Genomic DNA, 21,974 nt, shown 5'->3' with positions numbered 1-21,974 from the left:
ATAAATGCAGATGATCAGTATTTTTAGGCAACGTTGGCGCTCCAGTAGAGGGAGCCAGACAACTGTTGTCCTGTTTATATATATATATATCACTGCTCTACATCCTGCTTTGTCCAGAGTGATGAAAAGAGGCTTACACCTGAGTTTTCTCAGATAAATCATCATGTCTACATTTGTGATCTAAAGACCAGTAACCACCCTCAGCCACTAAACCAAAGTGAGTCAGTTTTTAATAATGATGCGAGTTCGAGGCAGACGTGGGATTTTAACTTCTAGATCTTTGAAGTTTAAAGTTGAATAGTCTTTCTTATGTGAAGTTAGCTGTTGTGTATCTGCTGTACTTCATGCTCATCATAGCAAGAGCTGATACAAATGATCCGAGCTTTGTTATAGCACACTCTCAGCTAAGTAATTCCTCCCGCACATGTGAGGTCATTAAGACATGCACACTTGTAGCTGACCCTGCTGCAATGGGCTGCGCGTTTACCTCAGCCTTGTGGTTGACCTCATAGGAAACTGCAGCCACACACGCATTAGAGCCATGTGTTATTGCTTGAGGTTGTGTGTAGGCACGGAATTAACATAATGCTGTGGGTTATGATTCATCAATTACTGTATTTACCAAATGAGATCTAGCTCCACTATAAGATCATTTGGCCCACGTATTTGTCATGATGTGCTGGGTTATTTCTCAGTCAGTGATATCATGTGTTTTTTTTGGTTTATATGCATTTAAGTAATGTCAAAGTAAGTGCATGATATAGATGAACTACAGAACTAAATATGTGATAGATATAGACCAATGGTTAGACAGGGCACATTTATTAGCTGATGTTAACTTATTGCAATATATTAAACATTTAATACAGTGTTTTGCACTTAAGAAACAAAATCATCTCTAGATTTTTGTTACTCTCAATACCATTAGCATCAGCCAGGGTTTAGCATGAACTGGTGTCTAACATCAAAATCCCTGTAAACTTCACTTTGGTGAAGTGTGAATCTTCTCTCTCCTTGCCTCTGAGTTCTCCAGTTTCCTCCCACGGTCCAAGATTAATTGGTGTTAGCTCTAAAAGGCCCATAGGTGTGATTGTGAGCTAGAATGGAGTCGGTCTCTATCTATCAGCCCTGTGATTGACAGGCGATCTGTCCAGGTTGCTTCACAGCTCTTAGCCACTGTCGGCTGGGTAACTGTTGGCTAATCGATGGGTGGATTGATCAAAATGTTTGTATTGTTGCAATCATTGCAGTGTCTTAATCAGCAATCACAAATTCTAAACAATAATATCAAATAATATCAGTGTTTTACCCACAATATATACAGGTAGGGGCTGCACCAACCACAAAGCACCTTACAGAGGCTATATGTGTGTTTTTGCTACTGAGAAATGATTTCAACATCAAACTTTACTCACTTCTGTTGTAATGGGTAAATTAAGTTAATCCACATATATTTTCATAAATATCAAACATGTTTTTTGATTAAATTACTTTCAGTACAACAAATTGAATATAATTAAAAATAAAAAAGTAAATACAAATTAAAAACATCAAATTTCAAACCTCCCCAAACCCCACCAGCCATTATATTTTGTTGTTGCTCCCGTGCTGATGACAGGGTTGTGTCATGAATCCAGTTCTTGTGAACACAATATCTCAGGAACACCATGAGGAGATTTCTTCAAATTGGGCACAAACGTTGAACAGCTTAAATTTTGGAGGTCAAAGGTCTCAAAGGTCAAGGTCATAGTTACCCTATAAAACCGGGCTAATCAATTCAAAGAGGTCCAGATGTAGAAAAAGTCCGCAAGCAAAGGTCTAGAACATCATAATGTCCAACGAGTGTTATAATAATATATTGAATCATTTGATGTATCAATGACTGTGTGTAATGTGTGTAACTGACTCACAAATCAATTTAGTATATAGTTATTGTCAGTTTTCAAATTGAACTGGAGGGATTATAAATAAGTACTATATTAAAAATGAAAGCTCTTTTTTTTATGTCAAGTAAATAAAATAAACAAAAATAAGTGTAAATTAAGTTTTCTTTTTTCTTTTTCTTGTGAACTCATTTTCACTTAGCAGTCTCAGACAATTTTCTAACAATTTCAACACATTTCAACACCTGCTTTCCCCTTCCTTTCTTTTCCTATTATATCCTACCCTGGATAGGATGGCGCCTGGGCCCCTCTTATAAAACATGTTTTCGGCCACACCTCAAGAGTTTATATGCTAACAATTTTAAAATAGACTTTAACATTTTAATAACTTCCTTCAAAGTTTTCACTTGGTTGAGTTGCACAACTGTGTGGCTGTAGTTATCTGTTTTTCTCTTGGTCTTTAATATGCAAGGGCTGCTTTCATTAAAGCTTCACTTGAGAGAGGGACTTTTGATCAAAGTTCGAGCGTGTCAGGAACCAGACACTTAAGTCTCCAGTCTCACATCAGTGGTTTTCAGAGGCAGATGTCACTGGGTATCATTTGGGTGTGAGAAGCAGTCTGAGATTTGCATGTCACTGACAAGCTACAGGAAGACATTTGAAAGGGTATTTCTGGGTTATTATAACTGTGGTCTCATCGTCAGAGTTTTGGCCACTATTCCTGTCAGTAATAAAGCAGACTGATGGGAGAGAGTGAAAGTGTGTTCATTATCAGGTTAAGAATGCTGGGATGCTCCGCAGAATGATTTAGATTTTTTTTCTGCCCACAGCTGTGAAACTTGTATACTTGCCAAACAAGACTTAGTTTTCGCTCTCTGCAATTATGATTTTTTACATATTCTTTTTACCTTTGTAGATTTTATTTCAGATTATGTATTTCATGTCATATTTATTCTTTCACCTGTAGTTGGGTTTTTATTTTTTGATAGATTTATTCATATTGTCAATATTTTGGTTTTCAATTTGTCTGGACAGGCTCTTGACCTACAATAATGTTGTCTGGAAATGTGTCATTAGGGTGTCAAGTCAAATCAACTATTCTTTATTATCCCATGGGGACATTTTTCATGGGCCAAAGTGCTACAGCAGCTGCAGAACAGTACATTGTACAACAAACAACAACAACAACAACAAAAAACAGTAAGCAAGGACATATCACGTAAGACTGAGGATAATAATGCTATGCAGTCAGTTGAATATTGCACCTGCCCTAAAAAAACTTAAAATGATAAAACCCCAAAAGGATATAAGTCATAAAAGATGAAAAACAAAAGCTGGCATTAAAACTTAAAAAAACCATAGTGTGAAATGTAACAGACAAAGTGCAAAGGTTATTGATATACATGACAGAATCAACATGTTTCCTTATTGAGTAGTGTGATAGACTTTGGGATGAATGAGAGCTTAAGGCGGTTGGTTTTACACTTAAAGGCTCTGTAACGTCTGCCTGATGGTAACCGGTCAAATTCGTGGAACAGTATGTGTGACGGGTCATTGAGGATCCTGTGTGCAAGTCTGACCATAGAACCTTCATAGATGGTCTAAAGCAGTGGTTCTCAACTGGTCTGGCTTCGGGACCCACCATCACCCCTTAATGACAAGCCGCGACCCAAATCGAGGAAAAATTTCAATGGTGCAGTTTGAACACATCTTAACAAATACTGTTAAGGAGTCCGCTGCATAAAAAAATCCCCTTCAAAATAAAAGCACAGGATTTTTTTCGTAACTTTTTTTTTGCCCAGGCAAAGGCCCGCGACCAACTGAAAACGGGTCCGGGTCGCGACCCACCAGTTGAGAATCACTGGTCTAAAGGGAAGGATAGTCCTTTTTCCCAATCACCTTCATAGCTGTTTTTACCATGCTCTTGGACAGATTCTCAATGTACAACATATGTATTCAGATTGAGTCATTAGATACTGCCATTTTCTACTGCTGTCACATCTGTTACCACCAACTGCTAGCTCTTCAGAGTCAAATACTTAACTAATCCAAAAGACAATAATTCATTATCACGTCAAGTTAATACAGTGTACACTTACTACATAAGTTGTAGTAGTGTAATGTCCTGTTAATTTTGTCCAAAGACTTAAAGGTTCAGTGGTTAGAATTCAGCGACATCTAGTGGTGAAGTTGCATGTTGCATCTGAATACCCCCCACCTCACCCTCCCCTTCCAAACATGGAAGAGAACCTGTGGAAACCTTCAGTTGTCATAAAACTCAAAAGGTGTTTAGTTTGGGCTACTGTAAAAAACATGGTGTCCTCCGTAGAGGGGACCCGCTCCCGAATTAAATATATAAGTATTTAAATATAAAGGCCCATTCTAGGGTAAAGAAAACAACAATTCTTTAAATTTAGATGATCACTGGAATTATTTTATATTCAATTTCTGCCGAAAGATCCCTTTTCCTAAATCTTACACACTGAACCTTCAATCATATTCAATCAGTGATTCAAGTCTGATCTATTCACCACATTCATTAAACTTGTGAGAGTTGTGTTCTTGTCAAAACCCTGCATTTGAATTTTATAAAACTGCTCTCCTGCATTTTAACAATCCGCTCTGACTATTCACTGTTATTTCCATAAGGGAGATCCGAGCCAGAGGAGTGAGCAGTGATGTGCACCAGTAGTTGGTACCTTGTGTGTGCTGGGAGATAGGAGGATTAACTGGCACCTTAGTCAGTGTGGAGGAGGGCTAGCTCTAGGGAGGGGAGGCAGCTGGAATAATCACTCCCCAGTGAAGCACAGCTTCACAGGAGCCATCACTGTGAGCCCAAGCCCACTCCACCCACCCGTTACGTAAGCATGAGGAAAGCAGATCACCATTGTGACACTGTGTATGTGTGCTCACTGCTTGTGTAAGTGGAATTTTGAACTCATTAAATTAATCTACCAGCCACATATGGAACATATGTGTCAAAGTGGATGCAAATCTCCTCAGATCCGCTGCAGGGTTGCCTAGGAAACCCAAAAGGGGTGAGAGCAGCATGCAAACTGTCATAAGAAGAGATGTGGCTACAGGAAATAGAAGTACCTGAAAACGATAATGGAATTAATAGAAGGTTACCAGATATATTGCACAATAAATGGAGCAATGCTTGCTTCAGGCAGCCAACTTGAGCTATGCTGCTTCAATCATGTGACATACACCATGTGACATACCTTACTCTCCACAATCATCTATAATACGCACCCACCCTATTAGGCGGTCTATTTAAGCAGAGACAATTACCCATCCCTCCCTTTGCTTGCCCCGCTGCTGCGTCAGTATTGCTGCCAGATGCTTCAGCCCCTCCACCACCCCAACATCCACCTGTAGGCTCCGAAGGGGGGGGGGGGGGGGGGTTATAAGTATTTGCTCATCACTCCCATCATATCTGTGTTATCATGTCTTGGGCACTGATGAAGTCGAAGCTTAGACGCTAACCTACTCTACTGTTGCAATAAACATTTGTAAACGTGAGTTGTCTGACTGAATTACCTACATCTCCGAACTGCTGAACCTCTTTGAATTTTCTGCTGTTTGATATTGCCCCAGTTGTTACAGCGCTCATGTACTGTGCTGGCCACTAAATTGCTAGAACAGTGGTTTGTAGTATAGAAAGAACACAGAGCAACATATCTGCTGTATTTCTACCTGATAAGTGTTGTTACTTTTGATGTTTGTCACAGTAAAATTTTGAATTTAGCACATTGAATGTTATTTTTTTTTTATATTGCAGTGTCGAAGCATAATCCACCACGAGTCTACTTTATTTTGTGGTTTCTTCCTGTTAAAAGTGAGTCTGGAAAGGGGCTTCAGATAATAATGATGATCTTGTTTCATATTCAAAATATACATCATACACACCTTTTTACAATTTTCATAAGGAAAGACATCCATCAATTGGTTAAGAATTCAAATGAGAAAAACATATTCATGACTGCATCAGATTTTTTCTCATATCACCAGACCTTGGTTTCAGTGTAACGTGGCTGACCTTTGTGAATAGAAGCTGAAGCCGCTTGACCTTTTGTGATGCTTTTTGTCAAATTGCAGACATAAAGTCGAAAGGCTTAGATTCAAGTTCAATACTGAAATATTCAGCCACACTCTTCTTTAAAGGGGACATAGCATGCAAATTCCACTTTGTTAGTGCTTCTACACGTTAATGTGGGTATCTGGCATGTCTACCAACCCAAAAACTCTGGGGAAAAAACACTCGCGCGTTTTGTTATAGTTCCTCTAAGTCAGAAACGTCATGCTTGAGTGACTCGATTGAGCTTCCTGGGTTTTGTGTCGTAACAAGGAACTGGAAGTCTCCCTACATGGTCTTGGCCCACCCCGTCCCCCCCCCCCCGTCCCCCCACACTCGCTACGCCGGGTTTACACCGGAGGCAGCGAGGCTGCGAAGCAGCGCAGCGCCGTTCCCAAGCACGCAGCCGGGCTGTTCACACGGGACGAGCATTTCTCCGCTGGTCAGCCCGCGATTCACTCACATGTGGCATTTGTCTGGATCGTTGGGACTGGGAGGCTGCAGCAGCTGCTCGGGAGCGACCGCTCGCTCTCCCGTGCGTGAGCTGGAATTTGTGTCAGCGCCACACAGCCAGCAGTGTGGAGGACTTCCGCAGTGTTCAGCGCTACTGTAACCCCCGAACCCCGACATTCAACGGGTACAACAACAAGCGGAGAAAGCAGAATCGCGGGCTGACCTTATATATACAGTCTATGGGGCTGACCAGCGCGGAGAAATGCTCATCCCGTGTGAACAGCCAGGCGGCTGCGCGCTTGAGAACGGCGCTGCGCTGCCTCGCAGCGGTCTTCCACACAGCCAGCTGTGTGGAAGACTTCCGCAGTGTTCAGCTCTACTGTACGCCGGGTTACAGTAGTTACGCCGGGTTACAGTAGTTACGCCGGGGTACACCGGACGCGGAAGCGCCGCTGCGAGGCAGCGCAGCGCCGTTCTCCAGCACGCAGCCGCCTGGCTGTTCACACGGGACGAGCATTTCTCCGCGCTGGTCAGCCCCATAGACTGTATATATAAGGTCAGCCCGCGATTCTGCTTTCTCCGCTTGTTGTTGTACCCGTTGAATGTCGGGCTTCGGGGGTAAATGATGGTCTTCATAGTCTGTCTGTCTGCTTGTGTGCTTGTAGTGGATGGGCAGAGGGGGACATTTAATTATGTGATTGGGAAAATTAAAACTCCAGGACAACAGAAGGGGAATACAAAGTATGGGATGCATATTTGATAATTTATATCATATAAAATATGTAATTTATATCGTTTAAAATCATGGGGGGAGGGGGGAGCTGGCTCATTAGCATTTAAAGGAACAGGCACTCAAAACAGGTCACTCTGTGGAGGGCTGTTTTATACAGGGTAAAAAGGGTGCTGTTTTATATGATCCTTGTGGTATTTTGACCAAAGTATGTTACAGACATTTCATTAAGACCCCAAGGAACCATATCAACTTGTGGTAAAATGGGCATGCTATGTCCCCTTTAATGATCTCTAACAGGTTTTCACCAGATTAGTTGTACTAGAGGGCAAGGAAGCTTTTCGAATTTAAGAAAAAATCTTTCTCCTTATATACAACCTCTAGGTAACAAAAACATGAACTTAGTTGTAATTTCCTGCTCTAGTTGTTCTGCCATACGGTTCAAATAACCAATAATTTGTTAACATTTGGTTTATTACCTATTTAAGTAATTAGGTACTACTGTGTTTATAAGATGAGTATACAGTACATTGTAGAAAACAATTCAATACAGAAAATTAAGCAATTACACGATTTCTTACAACTTAAGTATAAGCCACATGTTCAGTAGTTTATTCCAATTTTGTGACATTAACAGATATAAATACAGCATTTTGTTCCACCAGTATGTTTGACTTGATGCTCCTGTTCTTATGCTTCTTACAGTTCTTGTCATACTGACTATTTTGAAAAGGATTTGTTTTTTTATATCTCACTTAAACTCTTATAAAGTTGTGATCCTGATTTTCCAATGTACTCCTGAATGGAGCGATACTGCATGTCTATGCAGAAGAGCCGAGTCCATGCCTTCACAGGGCATGTGGCCCTGCTGACTAAAATATTCACCAGATTGGGATTTTGGGTCATTGTATTTTCTGATAAAGCCTATGGATTAACAGTTAATGCCATGGGCTTAACAGATACTTCCACTGTTAAAGTATAATTACATGATTAAAAATTTTAGCAAGCACAATTTATCCTGTTATATAACTTGCTGAATTTCTGGTCTATGCATTCATGTGCCAGTATGTACAGTATGCAGTATGTGTATGTATGACATAGCTTGACACTTTAGGTTGGAGAAATTACAAGATAAAATGAGATAAAAAGAATACAATGTCAGTTGAAAAATCTGAATTCTAACAGCTTGTTCAAGCTCATTGGTAATACTGTTATTGTGATGACAAATAATCGCAGTAGGAGGAGAACTGTGATCTTTGCTTAAACAGGAAATGTTTTCTGCAGCCAGGCCTTACCCATAAAAGCTGAATTTCATCAAATACATGATATTTAAACAATGAAATATTGATATAATGTTAATATACACACATGAATATATTATATAAATAATGATGCTATTTTTTAAATGAAATGAATGTCTGTTTTATTTTGAGTGTAATATATTTGCCAACAAGAGACAAAACAGAGTGACTGATTCTCGTGAACACGATATCTCAAGAACACCTTGAGGGAATTTCTTCAAATTTGGTACAAATACTCATTTGGACTCGAGGATGAATTGAATAGAATGTGTTTAATAATGAGAGGGGGGAAATCGGGGAAATTGAAACTCCAGGACAACAGAAGGGAAATCCAAAGTATGGGATGCATATTTGATCATATATATCATATAAAATATGTCATTTATATCGTTTAAAATTTTTCAGTGTGTTTCCTGGCGCGATACGCTCCAGGCGAGCGGAAGAAATAGACTTGACGCCGAAACCATCGGTGCGAGGCGCCCTCGGCGAACAGCACAATTGTGTAACGGGGGCGCCTGGCTTTTCTTGGCGATGCGCGCCGCGGTGGATGCGCGCCGCGGTGGTTCCGCGTCCGGTGTAAACCCGGCGTAATGTGGCTAAGATGATCCGTGATAAACGGTCAAAAGTTTGGCTTCACTTTAAAAAAGACGACAAGGCAAAGCAAATGCATGTGGAAAGCTCACCAAACATTTAAGGCAGCAGGGCGTAGATCTGATTGACTGTACAGTGTTTAATGCCCTGCGATCTCCGAGCCCGAGTGTGTCATCTTCAGCTAGCGCTAGTAGCACCTTGCTAGCACCTCCAGTAGAGCTGTGTTGATGGTTTATTTAAACACCAGTATTTTCAAGGCAAAATGTTTCAAAATTGCCTCTATCTCAGTTACTACTAATTGACACAGTTGGGTTTAAGACATTGAGCATGTCTGATGAGGCTCTGAGATTAGTAGTGTGGGTTTTCTTTTGTAATGTTGCCTGTCTTCCAAAAGGCGTTAGCACTACTGCTGCAGTAACATGAAGCACAGCTACTGTGCATCGGTCCAGTCCAATTAAGATATTTTTGTTATCTAAACATTTGACCTCTTTTTTTTAACCCTTTTGGAATCGAAATGGGGAATCGATAAAAAACGGAATCGATCAGCAGAATCTAAATCAGAATCGCAAAACTTTTAACGATCAAAGTCATGGTGATCTCAAAAACATGTTTTTAACCTCTTGAATGTGATATCTCAAGAGTGCTTGAGGTAATTTCTTCAACTTTGGATCAATTGTCTCTTGGACTCAAAGATGAATGTCACAGTGACCTTTTATGAATATGGGACAAAAGTATGTAAAAGTATTTACACGCAAACTGCAGTGGTTGTAAAAAACAATGTAAGTGGGGTCAATCCAGTTTCTGCTTTGAGATAATTTTCCTTTACAATAATTTAAATACATCTTTTACACTTCATATCAAATATTTTTTGCATCAAGGCGCTCAAAAATAAATACAGCTTTGGTTTGTATCGCTTTAATTGTTAGGTTGATATTGCTATCTTATCATAGTGAGTATTGTCATACTCAATAATGAAGTCCATCAATGGAATTTCCAATTTGTTGCTTCACAAATGTGAGCATTTGCTGCTTTTCTCAGTTTTCCAATGTTTATTAATATATTATTATTATTATTATTATTATTATTATTATTATAACTGTTGCTGCTATCATTAATAACATCTTTATAAATATCACCCTCATAGTTTTCCTTATATCACCTAGTCTGTCAGAGCCAAAACATGATGGTTACACAACTGTTCCTACTCTCTCTCTCCTCTCTCTCCAACCTCCTCCACCTCCCCTCTATTCCCCATTGTCTCCTCTCACCCCAACCAGTCGAGGCAGATGGCCGCCCACATTGAGTCTGGTTCTCTTAGAGGTTTCTTCCTGTTAATGAGACATTTTTCTCTCCACAGTCGCCAAAGTGCTGCTCATGCTGGGAACTGTTGGGTTTCTCTATCATTTTTAAGGTTTTGACCTTACTATGCCTTAAGTTAATGTATATTATGATTTGGCCCTATACAAATACAATTCAGTTGAATTGAATACACATTATAGGCCTTATTCACACGGCATAACATTCAAAGTCATTGGACTGCTGTACTGTTCACACTTCAGAACTTGTGAATGTTAAAATATTTGTGATTAACAAACTGCATAACTGATTAGTGACAGAGGGACACACATCTTTGACCAGGAGGAATCACTTCCCTTTTTCCATCTTCAATTATAAGTCCATGATGAGGGACATATTGTAATTCTGGGTCTTTGCTATGAGTCTGGCAACATTATACGTCTTTCTCAATGAGCTTAACCCAAGTCTTGTAAGACAAGGGTTAATGCAGGAAGACGGAGGTGGAAACATGTGTGAGAGTGAGAGTGAGAGAGGATTTTCATTTTCCATTTTTATTGAGAGAAACTATTATGATTCAATCTTTTTCTAATATAGACAATGTTGATGAAGTATTTGACTTTGATTTCCATCCCCAGTTGTTTAAGCTGAAGTACACATAAGAAGCGCTCCTACAAATTGAAGAGTGAATGAGGAGAGAGAGAGAGAGAGAGAGAGAGAGGAGGAACAACTAGCTGCTGGAAGCTGTTGGTGTTCCTGTGGCTGATGTGACCCTATATGCCCACAAAGGAAGAATGAATGCTGTAAAGAGTGGGATTTTGAGTGGATATTTTGCACACTGCATAGCCATCGCATGTCACAGAGGTGATCTACTGGACCGATTTCAATTCTTTTTTTATATGTACCATTTGTTTACACACTCATATTTTTCAAACACAGGGCCCAGGTTGAAAAATACTGAAATTCTTCTTTAATCAGAAATGCTGTTACATGTGTACCACAGGTCACAATTTTCTCCTCTCGTTTCTCTGTCATTTTTGCTTTCATTGAGCGCATGCATGACGTGTGCTGGAATGTTGCTTGGATAGTGACCTTCGTATGTCCACTACTTTTCACAATGCCCTGCGTGATACTATGAATACTATAGGATATATTCATTCTCAGTAAGTAGTCGAACAGCACTACAGAATGCCAGTAGTGACTGATTTCTTTTTACAATACACTTATAGCATATTGTTGAACCCTTTGGATAGACTCTCTGCCATTAAGGTTTATGACCTTACAGTGTCTCACGCAGGGAATCACCCTCATCAGTGCAAAGTCTCAGCCAGGACATACTGTCTTAGACACATGCATGCTCTGCACAAGATACACTTAGTGTTTCTCTTCCCGGCTCACAATGCCTTTTACATGCAAGCCATGTGCTTTAAATACCGTGGCAGCTGCCATCCTTAAAGCAGCTCAGCAGCACAAAAAGTGAATGGACCGTTCCAGAGCTCATAGTTACTAAGTTTGTGTCAAGTCCTTATTGCCTCACACTGAACTTGCACACAACATGAGGAAACCACTCCACGGTGTAGGAAGCAGACTATGATATATGATTTTAGAGTGGGTGGATGAATGGAGGCCTGGTTGTTGATGGGTTGTTGAACCACTTCATCTGTTGACAGGAGAAGTGGAGTTTTGTTCATTAAGAGGAGAGTTGGAAAGGACTGCTGGCTATGTTAAGCACATTACCCAAGGGAGAGCTGAATTAGAAATCAGCTATGCAGAGTGTTAGGTCATTGTCTGCATTGAAGGGAACAGGCGGCCTCTGTGTCTGAGGATTAGGCTAGCTGTTAGCTTGCCATCAGGCATCTGGTCCGCACAGAGCACAGTGTTTCACAGGACAGCAGCACTGCAACATGACCGCAGAGAGCAGGGGGATTTTACTGCATTGTGAGTTACTTTTGGCAACTTTCCACCACTGTGTTCATGAAACTGAACTTTCCTTACCATTGCGTTAAGGAATAGCTTTTGACAGTTTTGATATGTCGGTGTAATTCAGTGTATATAGTAGTTAATTTGAGACTGCGTGTTTGTGCTTGACATACCAATATGGAGGTCAGCACTGTTGATGTTTGTCTGATAGTTTATAGAGAGAAATCTGTTTTTAAGTATTTATAATGCTTTTTACTTTTTTTAAGTACAAAGTAGAAAACATCAGCATTGTGTGTTGTAGTGCAAAGTGTGTGTTGCGTTGTACAATTTTTTTGTAATTTAATATTGAGTGACAACTAACAACCACAGGTTTTGTACTATGTAGTCCTACACACACGTTTACTCACCCTGCTGCACACCAGCTATTCAACAGCTTCTAGGGATTTGCATAAATTTAGCTGTATTCATTTCTGTCCTTAATAGCCTGTTTTCATTTGAATTAGAAAAAGATTGAACTGTGACCATTTTTCTCATTTGTTTTACAAAAAAACCCCTCAGTAAATCAGTAAGTTTATTTCATGTTTGTGAAAACAGAAATGCACTGGGTCATTTGTGTAGGATTGGGACAGAAGCATGAGCCAAGTCTGGTGGTTAATGCTAATAGCTTGTTTTTATTAACATCCATTTAAATGTAAATATGCCTTTTATGTGCAGAGCCGAGGCATTGGGCTGCCATGGCAGATCACTTGTTAAGGGTCTGGTTCTTCTGTAAAACATAGCCATTCAAAAGTGGGTCTGCATTTCAGAAAAAACAGGACATGAATTGAATGTCAAACAAAGAGCTCATTGCACAATGCAGATGCTTAGTGGTAGATGTTGTAATGACGCAGCAACAGATGTTGAGTCCATTGCTCCAGAAGACCAACATAGTGAAGCTGATATAGCATTGACTCATGCTGACATTCAGTCTAAGAAGACCTTGTTTGCACAGCTACAGTCACTAGTTGTCGTTTAGTGAAAAAAGTGAAAAACATCTCTGATTGATGAACAATTTCTCCATAGATGTTGCAAACATATTGAAACATTCAAGGAGTTTGGCATATTTATATCATCCAGTCATGCTGATGTGAAGATTCAGGCAAGGTTTGTTGCTATGGTATTCTGTGTGTGTATGTGTAAAAATGGTGAATGGTAAATGGTTCCTAACCCTAACCCTTATTTATATAGAGCTTTTCTAGGCCTGATGACCACTCAAAGCACTTCACAGTACAGTTTTACATTCACACACACATTCATATAGTGCATCTTTGTGCAGCACTTTTCTCTATGGCAATTTGGGGTTCAGTATCTTGCCCAAGGACACTCCAGCACGCGGACTAGGCTAGAATAGCTTTAGGATAATTATAGAGAATATAACAAAAAATCACAAAAGAATATATCTAAGAATATAATCGAGGGTCTTTCAGAATATATCAGTCTATATTCAGCAGAATAGGACATAGTTCTCAACACCACAATGTGATGCAGAAGTCTGACAAAGAGGATTTCACTCCTTCAGATATTTATGAAATTCTCTTGTCAGATAGAGGAAACACTTTGCACAATGATACTTCCGTAAGCGCAATCAGTACTGGACCAAAGCCAGTTCTGTTGGTCGCATCTGCATTTGTTTCTTACAAGTTCAAGGAAGGTTCATGCACAAAAAGGTGAAGGAAAGTTCATGGAGTTGAAAGACATTATATACAAGGTATCACAGACAGTTCAAATTTCCATTACAACAACAAAGCTGTTGTTATTAATTTGATCAGATTTTGCTGTGAGATCTGACCTCTCTCAGGTGAGGCTTAACTCAGTGACATCTTCTTGCTAAAAGACATCTTTTGTTCAGAAATGACTGGCTACAGTTTTAGGGTTAGTCACTTGATTGACATATTTGTGTGATTTTCTAGGGATTGAGGTAGAGAAGAAGGTTTTAGGCACATTGGATTCATATCCATCACCGGCCCTATCAGAAGGTTTCTCATTGGCTCCAGATTAATTCTGCTTCAGGACAACGATCCTAACCATACTGCCAGTCATAAAGAACTGTCTTTAGAGACAAGGAGAACAAGGAGTCCCGCAGCAGATGATCTGCCCATCCCAGCTCTGATGTCAACATCATGGAGATAGTGTGGGGTCACATTAAGAGAAGACTGAAGACAGACTGAAGTCCACATAACAACTGAGGCAAATGTTCCAAGATGCTCTAAACAACCTACCTGCTATGCACCTGAGTAAAGGCCAATTCATGCTTCTGCGTCGAAACAACGCCGTAGCCTCGAGTAGACATGTACCCTATGCAGAGCCCTACATAACCTGACATGCACCTCCCCAAAAATCTAACTACGCATTGAGGCGACTTAGGCCGCAATAGCTGTGATTGGTCCGCTTGGTGGCATCGCATCTCCGGCAGACTAATTGCAGTTCTTTCAGAAAAGTAATCAACATCTATCAGCTCCAACTCCAACACGATCTGCTTAGTAACACTCGACGTTGTTCTGAAGTAAACAGAGAATTTGTAAATATGCGAACCACAAACCAGAAAACACTCCAGCATAGAAACTCTACTGCCATTAGCAGTCCGGCGGTTTAATTGCAGCACGACTCACACACTTAAACACAACTATGAATGCTCAGCCCTACGAAAGTAGGCTGCACATCAAATACATTTTTTGCAAAGATGGGTTCTTTTATTTTAGACACTTCCTATCACACTGGTGTTTATTCAAGTTATTTGATGTTAGAAAATGGGGTGAAAACCTCATAATTGACTGCTGAGACTGACTCCTGATTGGTCAAGCTTGTGTATCCAAATACACAAGATGACAGTGCTCGTATGCAGGATATTTCAGTGTTCATTTCTGGAAAGTGGGAGAAGGTGGAGAGGCGTTTTTATATACAATCTATGGTTTGGTCACTGGTGTATTCTTTGTAGAATTTGGATGTTCTCTCTAAGTGAGTGTTTTTTTGCCTCCTACCAGCCATGTTGAATATAATGAAACAATTGAGCTACGTTCCCACTGCAAGCCTTATTGCTCAATTCAGATTCTTTTTCTAGATCCGATTTTTTTATGTAGCTGTTCACATTATCTATTAAAATGTGGCCAGTATCAGACTCCAATGCGAACTGGTCATGGCCCTGATGTGACCCGCATACGCAGAAGAACAACAAGATGTCAGCACGCTGTGTACAGAAATAAACAAGGAGAAGAAGTTGTTAATAAACATGGAGGCCACAGATGTGAGCGTTTACGATTCCATTTTTCTCTTGATATGCTTTCAAACACAGACCGGTTACGACACAACCCCTAAAGTGTTGCTTACACAGACGTGTCACCCCAAGTACTTATGAGGTCTAAAACCTCACTGTCCTTCCACTGACCTCCATCGAGGCTGTCTTCCATGTTTATTTTCGCCGGGTGACTCCCGGCCCTTCTCCTGTGCAAAAATAAGAGGAATGTCGATCTAGAGTGATGTAAAAGTCGCATTGAATTCTGATAAGGGTCACATGGCTGTTCAGACTGAGGTTGCATTTTTTTTAAACTGTTCTGCATCTGATTTAGAACCACTTTTGAAAGTGGCCCAAATCTGATTAGAAAAGCTTAAATTCCATGTGATTTGTACTGTTCATACTGTCATGAAACAATCAGATCTGGGTCACAAGTGTGGGGGGGGGGGGATCAGATTTGAGCCACTTGGGTCTGCTGAGTGGAAGTAGTGTATGTTAAAGGAATACAAGCATATTAGTTGTTGGAAAGTTAATTTGCATACGCTGTGCGAGGATTGGTTTTATTTGGTTGGAACTGAGACAAATGGAGATGAACACTGTCTGATAGCAGGGCACAGTAAAGGTTTCCTTGACATTCACGTTGAAGCCAGGGACTGATTGGAGTTTTTTCATGACAAAGTTCTTTGTATAATTGATGCCACACTGATTCAGGTTAAACTGGTAGCAAATGTAATAACTGTGTTGTCTGTGGAGAATTGAAGAGCACCTGATCATGTAACATCCATTTTTCCATAGATATCCAGGAGTTCTATGAAGTGACGCTGCTAAACACACAGAAGAGTTGTGAACAAAAGCTTGAGGAGGTCAACCACATGGCTGACAAGTGGGAGAAGAGTGTTTCCATACAGAACTCTGATGTTGCACACTCGGCCTGCCCAGTGGAGGAGGTGAGTCTGATGTGATGTCAGCCCAGCAATACCTCAGACATACATAGACTGCAGCGTTATCTCTATATCACAAGAGCCATTCGAAAAGGCCAGAACAAAAGCAAACCATGAATCAGCAAACATCAAAGATCAATTCACAAAAGTCTAAGCGTTAGGGAATTGCTCCATAGAAATCACAGTAAAAACAAATTAAATAAGAACACAAATAAAAATAATAAGATGACCAATTACCATTCAGTCTGTTGAAAATTTTAAAGTTGCACACACATCTCAAAGTTTAGGTTATTGAATTATTTCAATGAGACAATCACGCAGTCAGCGAAAAACCTGCAGTTTTCTGACTGCCCCCCAACCCCCCGTCTAATCTCTAGGAGCATCCCATTTCACCAATTGGGATAGAAAAGGTTTAGAACGGTTATACATAGGGAGACCCGGTACCACTTTCCACAAGTCAGTCACATACTCAGACTTCAGGGACCGTGGTTGTGTGCTGAACAGAATATTGGTCTCAGTTGTCCTAATATTTGAGTCTCTTTCCAGACCAGTGAATTTTCAAAGGAATGGAGACACTGATGGTCTCTCACTGTCACCAACAACATGATCGCAGCTAACCAAAGTATTAATGTGAACTCCATGCATGACCTGTGACTAGCAACAGTAGCAACTGATCCTAATTGATCAGGGATGTAACACATTGTATATACTACATTGATGCTATTCACACCAGTCCACTGTACACAAATCTGATCACAACCATTCCTGGAACATTTTCTATCTTGGCTCTTATACTGAGGTGTTTGTGAATAAACTGACGCTAACAGTGTCAACTAGAAGCACAGCACAAATTGAAAAGCCTGGGCAGATTAAATCATTTGTATTCAGAGCAAACAAAAGGGTTGAACTGATGCATCTTTGGGGAGAGCTTTTTGCTACGTAAGAGAATGTTGAATTAATTTTTGCTTGTTGCTGTATGATGAAAAGAATACCACCTAATTAAAAAAGTCACCTTTCACTACACACGTTTTTTGAGCAAGATGTTTAGATGAATAGAAGCAGAACTAAATCAATACAAATCTGTCTGGCACATGTAACAGACCTCTCCAACTGTTTCAAAACAAGCTGCAGTAGGCTTTTTTAGAAATTGAATAATTTCATAAATTGCTGTCTTTTCAGTGTGTTTATTTAGGAGTGTACTCTGTCCTCACAGTGAAAAGAGATTGCTGCACCATACAGGTGCATGGTTCTCTCTGCAGTCTTAAAATAACTGAAATGCTGTGTAACTGACTTCTGTCCAGGTAACTGACTTATGTACCAACGATGCACCTGACCACACCTCATTTTACGACCAACACACCCATGTGCTGGAAAAGAACAATGAAAACTGTGCCAGTCTGAAACTAGCAACACTTTTGTGCTGCATTGAGGCAGGTTTAAGGTTAGGTCCCTACTACAGTATTTAAATTCTTCATTACTTTAGCTAACTAAGAGTTGTTGGAAACAGCCTCTTAAAATCTGAGGGTTATCTGGCAAACATTCCGCCATTGAAGCAAAGTAGAAAGAAAGATGAAAGAAATAAAGATTTGAGAGCTTAAAACTTTAACCACTATGTTAACGTGTTTCTGCATTAATCTTGTTGCTTGCTCCTATACCAGCTTCATGCAGCAAAGTGCTTCAAAGCCTCCAAGTTGTACTTTGCGGTATTTCTTTCAAAGGGCTCAGTTGTAGTTGAGAAGCAATAATCTGCTCCCCTGAGGGCAGGGCCTTGCAAACAAACAGTCTCACCTTTTCTTTGTTAATGAGAAGCTGTTGTACACTGTCTTCAAGACAGTGGTTTCATGATATTTGTCCTCACACAACATCAACTTACTTTTGTACTGGGCCTCGACCATTGGCCCATTGCTTATGTCCACCTCCTGTCTTAATCAAAGTAGAACTCAAAAGGTAATAATAATAGATCTTTGTGCTATGTGGTTGATCGGGGATATTCTGATTTAGGGTGATCTATATTTGAAGTTTAAGCACATTTTTTTAACTGTACTGCTTAATATCGAATGGAATTATAGAGTTTTCATTTTGAAAAGTTGTGAGCTTGGGTCTGTGAATTCTGTTAAATGATTAACAGACCTCTGAAATAGCATGTATGTATGTATATACACATGTGAAAAAAACAACAGTTCTGTAAAACATTCAAAAACAAACATGAACAATGTTAAAGCATATTCTGTTTAATTTTATACAAAGCATTGATTATCAAATTTTATTCCAGATAAACCAGGTAGGATGAATGCAAAGTTTTCTAACTTCACTGTGCACCATAGAATGTATATAAAAAAACCTGTACATAACGTCCAGTACATTAACTGACAGTGTATACAGAACTTTTTAAGGAGGACTCACTAATGACAAGGAATACTTGTGAAGTAGGCTCAGAGATATTACCACATGGAAAGAAACAGGCAGGTTTTAGAACAAGCACTCCAGTGGCACAAATCTTTGAAGTGAAGCTTAGACATAAAATTGTCAATTTGTGCTGACAGTTCATATAACAATTCCGGCTATCATACAGAATGTATACAATTACTCTTGAATCATGATATAGAGCAGGTGTGGGGAACTTCGGCCTATGGGCTGTATGTGGCACACAAAATTATTTGATCAGGCCTGCGAGGCAATTTATAAATACAAAAGAAAACAACACACAAATACACATGTGACTTTAAAACCGTGTAGTGCCACGAAACATTCTTTGGTCACACTGGTGCCCCTGCATTTAGCTGCTCTGTCTCTCATCTCCTCTCTCCTTAACGGGATAGTTCAAAGGAAAAAGGTTATTCACTCATTATCTACTCACCACTATACCGTTGAAGGGGTGGGTTAAGTGTTTGAGCCCACAAAAAACTTTTGTCACCCAAGTGTCCGCCAGCCCTGACATTCATATTCAACTTGAAACGAGGTCATTTACATCGTGTTTTTAGCCTTAATGTCCACAGGAAGTGGCGATGCTAGCGGACATAAACACAAGATGGTGTGTCCAAGGGTCCATGAATGCACCTCGTAGGAAGATATCAGCAGACATTTACGCCTAAAACACGATGTAAATGACCTCGTTTCGAGTTGAATATGAATGTCGGGACTTGCGGACACTTGGAGGATACCACACAACTGTGTGGAGGCATGTTATGTTTTTTCTGTTGTTTTATTACGTCTGAGGTGCAGGTCGCCAGCTACTTCAATTGTATTGGATTCGGCTGCAACAAAGTTTAGCCCTGAGACTCCAGAATTGTTTTGTGGACTCAAACACTTCACCCACCCTTTCATCAGCATAGTGGTAATTAGATGATGAGTGAATTTTCATTTTTCTGTAAACTATTCCATTAAGGCTGATTCATGCTTCTTTGTTGAAGGTACTGCGTAGGTGCACACATAGCTTACGCATGGGGCCGAGCATTCATAGTTGTGCGTAGGTGTCTATGAGATGCACCGCCAAAACGCTAGTTGCGGTAGAGTTTCTATGCTGCGTTGAGTGTCTTCTGCTTATTTACAGATTTTCTGGCATCAATGACGGGTGTTACTAAGCGGATTGTGTTGAACCTGTTTGTTGTTTAAGAGTAATTACTTTTTCCTGAAGAACTTCAACGAAGAAAAGAAAGATGTCGTCCATGTTCGTTACTTCAACTTAATTAAAAAATGGCGGCGAGTCTGCCGGAGATGCAATGCTATCAAGCGGATCTATCACAGCTCTTGCGGTCTGCATCCTGTCGACGCGTAGTAGTTACAGTTTTGTGAAGGTGCATGTCAGGATACGGTGTAGGGCTCTGCGTAGGGTACACGTCTACATGTAGGCTACGGCATAGCTTTGATGCAGAAGCATGGATTGGGCTTTAGTCTGGGAGCAAGCCGGAGTTTAAACGCTCACACACACAGGCCCCCGGGGCCCGCCCCCTCTCACTCACACAGACAGTGAAGCAGAGACAAGAGAGGAGAACTCGTTGACGTGAACGAGGTGATAAATGTCGAACAGTGGCAACAAAAATGTGAATACAGGGTTTCCACGACAGACAGTGATAAATTATTAGCGCTACTGCTTTATGATCAGAGCAGGAGCAGCGGTTGGTTTGCACCGTGTCAGAGTCTCATGTCTGTGTGTCCTCCCTCCACACTCCTGCTGACCTGCGCTCACTTAATACTTTAACAATAAACACCAACACTATTCACACGTCATTAGGATCTGAACAGGACTGAAGTTTACTTTGTGTTTGTTTGATTCGCTCCAGAGTTTGTGAGACACTTCTTCAATTCTTTAGATTTAAGTTCATTGCTCTTTGAAAGGGTGTACTTGCATGATTATGCTTTAATATATATCTTCCATCAAAATTTGTTATCGTGACCCTATTCTTCATAATGCACTAAGTTAGAGGTTTCCTTGCACAGTTGCACATATCCAAGCAAATTTGGTAATGTACAATGAAATATCTTTAACTGAATAGATATTGAATCCAATTGAATCGAGACCTTGTGAATCAGAATTGATTAATAATAAACAATAATTTAGTATGGCCCTCGAAAGAAAAAAGGGTCCCCACCCTTGATGTATAGGGTGTATTTTTAAGAAAAAACTGTCGCTAAGCAAAGATTCAGTGAAACCTCAGATTCAGTGAAGGTCAGCCTCATTAGAATACAGTCTATGCACACACCAAAAAATACTAAGCATAAAAAAACAAGTTCCTTCAAATATTTGTTCCCTTATAGTTTCTTCCTAGACTGAGCAGTTACTCAAAGAAAGAAGTAGGATGATGCTGTTTTTGTTAGTGCTTGATGTTAGAATGGCCAGTGTGGACCTGTGGGTCTGAGCACACCAGGCATGTTCCTATGCATGTATGACTTGGAATGCAACCAACCAGTTTGGTAATCCACTAGTAATCCTATTTGTTTTAATAGTCATAGCTGTGTGTCATAGTTGACCTTTTCTGCAATAACAGTAAGGAAATTGTCATAAGGGTCATGAATGTACATTTCCAAACAAATCATGTGTACAATGTTTTTATAGCTCCCAAAATAGCAGAGTAGTGTAACAGCAGGAGCTCTTGAACCACTTTGCTGAGGTCATCCAGTAGAACCAGGATAGGGATAAGTGAAGGGGATTAGAAGAGTCCTCAGAGACTGATGACCCTAGCGTGAGGTCATCAGGACACTGCTGTTATATTCCATGATGAGTTACCACAATCAGCCCTCTGACGATTAGGCAAAATGTCCTGTCAAACAATGTGATGGCAGATGGCACCATGCAAATTAATTAAGAGAGTCCAAAGGGGTTATTGAAATTGTATCAACAATTGTTTTAAGTTTATAGGGTATTAGATTTATTCATTCTATATTGTTCTCCACTTGTATCTGCATGCAAGAGGCCCCACGCTGTACTTTAGCAGGGCTAAGGGGAGGAACTGAATGACCTGGTGTGACTATGCCTTTAGACATGGTTCCATGTTCCAAAGGCGACTTGAGGGCTGCTC

General features: G+C 40.2%; 1 protein-coding gene across 19 annotated transcripts in view; it reads left to right on the top strand.

Annotated features, from left to right (window-relative positions):
- The window catches only part of dlg2 (discs, large homolog 2 (Drosophila)), a 188,388-nt gene that overhangs the window by 21,116 nt on the left and 145,298 nt on the right, over positions 1-21,974 (top strand). For 18 of the 19 annotated variants that reach the window (XM_034605663.1, XM_034605673.1, XM_034605672.1 and 15 more), the window contains exon 3: positions 16,313-16,464. In XM_034605663.1, the coding sequence (XP_034461554.1) occupies positions 16,313-16,464 (152 nt within the window). Of the gene's footprint in view, positions 1-12,142; positions 12,268-16,312; positions 16,465-21,974 lie in introns of those variants that run through there. The other variant, XM_034605674.1, reaches the window with a different exon arrangement.

This window comes from Hippoglossus hippoglossus, chromosome 14, assembly GCF_009819705.1.
Source record: "Hippoglossus hippoglossus isolate fHipHip1 chromosome 14, fHipHip1.pri, whole genome shotgun sequence".
Taxonomy (NCBI): Eukaryota; Metazoa; Chordata; class Actinopteri; order Pleuronectiformes; family Pleuronectidae; genus Hippoglossus; species Hippoglossus hippoglossus.
This window is presented reverse-complemented; position numbering and strand designations above follow the sequence as displayed.